The sequence below is a fragment of the Pollicipes pollicipes genome, unplaced genomic scaffold (assembly GCF_011947565.3).
Source record: "Pollicipes pollicipes isolate AB1234 unplaced genomic scaffold, Ppol_2.1 Scaffold_7231;HRSCAF=8579_pilon_pilon_pilon, whole genome shotgun sequence".
NCBI lineage: Eukaryota > Metazoa > Arthropoda > Thecostraca > Pollicipedomorpha > Pollicipedidae > Pollicipes > Pollicipes pollicipes.
Genome location: NW_023597034.1, coordinates 11,327,606 through 11,331,943, shown reverse-complemented (window position 1 = coordinate 11,331,943; position 4,338 = coordinate 11,327,606). Strand labels below are relative to the sequence as shown.

Sequence of the window (4,338 nt, the reverse complement as noted above, 5' to 3'; positions counted from 1 at the left end):
TCGCTGGCCGGCAGTAGGCGTGGCAGCAACGCGCCGCGCGCATGGCAGCGCTGCACTACGCTAGAGGCACGTTTATGGCGCTGCCCGAAATGCAGCTGGGCCAGGTGGGGGCCGTCTGCGCCCACTGCGGCGCGCTGTGCTGGCGACAGGAGTCGTCCGGCGCCTGCTGCCACGACGGCAAGGTGGCTCCGTCGCACCTCCCGCCGCCGGCCCCAGCCCTGTGCCAGCTGTTTGAGCTGGAGTCGCCACACCACCGGCACTTCCGTCACCAACATGCGGGCGTACAACAGCGCGTTCCAGCTGGCCAGCATGGGCTGCAAGGAGGTGCACCAGCCGGGCTGGAACCCGACATTCACGGTGCGTGACAGCGTGTGCCACCGTGTCGGCAGCCTGTTGCCGGTGGAGGGCGCGCAGCCCCAGTACCTGCAGCTGTACTTATTCGAGCAGGAACTGAAGACGCGTGCCAACATCTTCACCACCTTGCGGCAGAATGTCATGCGGCTGCTCCAGGACATGCTGCACGAGTGCAACGCCTACGTGCGAGGCCTGCGCTCGACGATGGAGCTGGTGCAGCACGCCCCCGATGACATCAAGATCATCATCAGCGCACAGCGACGGCCGCCCGGCGAGCACGAGCGCCGCTCCAACCTGCCTGAGACCGGGGGGGGGGGGGGGGGGGGGGGGGGCGGGTGCCGACTATTCCGGACGAGCCGAGGGGCGTGCGCGACATCGTGCTGCACCGGCGTGACGGCGGGATGGAGCGCATCAACGAGTGCCATCGAAGTTACCACCCGCTGCATTGTGTGTTGCTGCATCCGCACGGCACGCACGGGTGGTCGTTCGAGATGAAGCGCGAGCTCGGCGTGACGGTCGAGATGAAGCGCGAGCTCGGCGTGACGGCGCTGCAGTACCACGCGTTCCACCTGCGCTACAGACCCGGACACTTCAGCATCATGCCGCGCGACCGCCGGCTCTTCCAGCAGCTGCTGGTGTGCGCCTCCGCCAGTGCAGTTGGACCGGCTGTGCTACCTGCGGCAGCACCAGGACGCCGTGCACACCGAGACCCTGCGCGGCGTAGCGGACGCGATCAATGCTGGTGACGCGCATGGCGCCGCCATCGGGCGCGTCGTGCTGCCGGCAACGTTTGTCGGCGGCGCACGCTACATGGTGTCGAAGCCGAACGACGCCATGGCGTACGTGTGCGAGTACGGTGGCGGGGACCTGTTCATCACCGTCACCTGCAACCCGCTGCGGCCGGAGATCACCGCCACGCTGGAGCGCCAGTACCCCGGACAGCACGCTCAAGACCATCCTGAGGCCGTGTCGCTGGTGTTTCGCCAGAATGTCCGGGCACTGATGACCACTCTCCGGCAAGGTGGTGTCTTCGGCCGCGTGCGCGCCTCCATCTACACCATCGAGTGGCAGAAGAGGGGCCTGCCGCACGCGCATGTCGTGCTCTGGCTGGCGCCGGAGGACATGCCGCGTCCCGACCAGCTGGATCACTTTGTGCGCGCCGAGATCCCGGACGCCGACGCCGAGCCGGAGCTGCACGCCACCGTCACCACCAAGATGGCACACGGACCGTGCGGCACCCTCCGTGCGACGGCGCCGTGCATGGTGGACGGAGTGTGCAAGAAGCGGTTCCCGAAGGCCTTCCAGTCCATTACGGAGGTGCACGACACGGGATACCCCCGATACCGGCGCCGCAGCCCCCGTGGCGGAGGACGCACGGCGCGGATCTCCGGCCGGCCGGGCGGCGCCGTCGAGGTCGATTCCCGGTGGTTTGTGCCCTACAATCCGTTCCTCAGTCGCGCCCTGGACGGCCATGTCAACATGGAGATCATCACCCACGCCGTTACGTGCATACGGTACGTCATCAAGTATGTCACTAGGGGCGGAGACCAGGTGATGTTCCGGGTGTCGACTGGAGACGAGGTGGTCGACGAGATCGTCACCTACCAGCAGGGCCGCTACCTGAACGCCATGGAAGCGACGTGGCGGCTTCTCGGCTACCCCGTCCACGAGCACCAGCCGCCAGTGCAGCAGCTGCCCGTCCACCTGGGCGGCGACGACCAACCGCTGCGCTTCCGCGCCGGCGACAGCCCGCGTCAAGTGGCGGAGGACGCTGGCGCCGACAACAAGCTCACCGGCTTCTTCAAGCTGTGCGCGGAGGACGAGTTTGCCCAGACTCTGCTCTGCCACAGTGTGCCGCGCTACCACACGTGGCAGATGGGAGCTCGGTGCTGGCGTCGGCGCCGCCGAGGCACGCCGCACCCGGACGTTGCCGGCATCTTCATCGCTGAAGACATAGGCCGCGTCTACGCCGTCAGCCCGCGCGCCGGGGAGGCGTTCTTCCTGCGCCTACTCCTCCACAACGTGCGTGGGCCGCGCTCCTACGAAGAGCTGCGCACGGTAGACGGCCAGGTGAGCACCACTTTCAGGGGGGCATGCTCGGCACACGGCCTGCTGGAAAACGATCAGCGCTGGCACCGGGCCATGGAGGAGGTGACCGTCGTCGCCTTCCCCCGCCATTTGCGGCGGCTGTTCGCCGTGATCGCAGTCGAAGGCCGCGCCAGCTGCGATCTGCTGCGGCTGTGGCGCACCTTCCGGCACGCCATGTCCGAGGACGTGCGCCGTCGGCTGTCGCGGGCGGGCGGCGGCGGCGGCGTCGACGACACCGAAGACATCGACGAAGCCGACGGCAGCGGCGGGGACACCCAAGACACCGAGCACGAACCTGGTATGCGGCTCATCTACGCCGCGACCCTGCGCCTCATCGGTCGGCATCTGCGCCGCCTCAGCGGCCAGGTGCTGGCCGACGTCGGCGTGCTGCACCCGGCCGACACTCCAAGCCAGCCGATCGCCGAGGACGGCGGCGAGGCGCTGGGCCGCCAGCGTGCGCACGTGGCCGCCCGCCGCTGCTGACCGACGAGCAGCGCGTCGTCTACAACGAGGTCATGCGGCGGCTTGACGCGGGCGACAGTGGTCCCATGTTTCTGCAGGCACCGGGAGGTAAGTAGGCAACCACACTTTCAAAAGCGGAAAATTTTGCGATTGCATCACGTAATCTGTGTCGTCAATGACGTTCGCAACGTTCGCTGGCCTGCTGCCAGCCATTGCATTGTGTCGCGGCGTGCAAGTGCGACTAACGCGCTGTGCCACACGTGCTTTGCTATAATGCTGTAGCAGTATGGACATGTGTGTTTTCGATTTTGCGATAGCATGATGCACCAAACCGCAAGCACTCGCCATGCCATGTGCGCTCGCAGTGCGCCGTTCCCGGCTGCGTGCGGCATTCGGACATGATGGCGGATTGAACAGCATGTCTTGTACATGTGCGATGCACTTCTTTCTCCGGCAGGTTCTGGCAAGACCTTCCTGGAGAACCTGCTGCTGACGGCTGTGTCCGGCGCCGGCGGCGAGGCCATCACCGTGGCGTCGTCCGGCATTGCCACCAGCCTCCTGGACGGCGGCACGATTGCCCACTGTCGCTCTCACATCCCACACCCCACTCCACCTGTACGACGCGTTCACCTGTGACCCGCGCGACAGCTCACCGGCCACCGACGACTTCAGACGCTGCGTGCTGCTGGTGTGAGATGAGGCGGCAATGGTGCATCGGCGGGCGGTGAAGGCCGTCGACGCGGCGCTGCGCGACGTGCGTGAGTCGGAGAGGCCGTTCGGTGGCCTCCTCACCGTTGTCACGGGCGACTGGCAGCAAATCCTGCCGGTCATCGGGGGCGGTGGCAAGTGCCACATTGTCGACGCGTACCTCAAGTCGTCTCCCCTGTGGCAGCACGTGACGTGCCTCACGCTGCGCACCAATATGAGCGCGCAGCTGCAGGGGGACGCCGAGGCGGGCGAGTACGCCCGTTTTCTCTGCCGGCTGGGGTCCGGCCAGGTGCCCCGGTGCCCCTACACAGAGGACCATGTTAAGCTGCTACCGGCGGTGCGCAGCTCGGCGTGGTCCTTGGCTGAGTTGGCGGCCCGGATTTATCCCGTCCTGTCGCAAAAGATTGGCGGCACAGAGTGGCTCGAAGAGCGGGCCATCCTCACCGTATTCAATGCCGGCGTCAAAAGAATCGATTGTCACATCACGCCATTGACCGTCCGCAGGAGCCGGAGCACGTGTACAGGAGCGTAGACAGTATGTCCGACCCTGACGCGGTGCCGCTGGCCACCAAAATTCGTAACGGCATCGAGCTTTCTGGCATGCCAGCACATTGTATCCGGCTTAAGGCCGGCGCTCCGGTCCCCATGCGTAATCTCGACGCACCCAGCTTGGTCAACGGCTCGCTGTGCGTGACGGTCGCTTTGTCCGCCAACGTCCTGATTATC

At 66.3% G+C, this 4,338-nt stretch overlaps 1 protein-coding gene across 1 annotated transcript; it reads left to right on the top strand.

Annotated features, from left to right (window-relative positions):
- Nucleotides 1-273: 273 nt before the first annotated feature.
- Nucleotides 274-3,540, top strand: LOC119109386 (uncharacterized). The gene is made up of 5 exons (XM_037233000.1): nt 274-606; nt 846-989; nt 1,039-2,880; nt 2,937-3,012; nt 3,362-3,540. Exons 1-5 carry the CDS (start codon nt 274-276, stop codon nt 3,538-3,540), a joined length of 2,574 nt encoding a protein of 857 aa, XP_037088895.1.
- Nucleotides 3,541-4,338: the final 798 nt, after the last annotated feature.

Excerpts from the sequence above, each read along its gene's own strand:
- LOC119109386 (XM_037233000.1), top strand. The coding sequence starts at position 274 with ATGCGGGCGTACAACAGCGCGTTCCAGCTGGCCAGCATGGGCTGCAAG. Across the intron at positions 990-1,038 it reads GGCTCTTCCAGCAGCTGCTG|CACCAGGACGCCGTGCACAC; the intron begins GTGTGCGCCTCC and ends TACCTGCGGCAG. Across the intron at positions 2,881-2,936 it reads TCGCCGAGGACGGCGGCGAG|CGCGTCGTCTACAACGAGGT; the intron begins GCGCTGGGCCGC and ends ACCGACGAGCAG.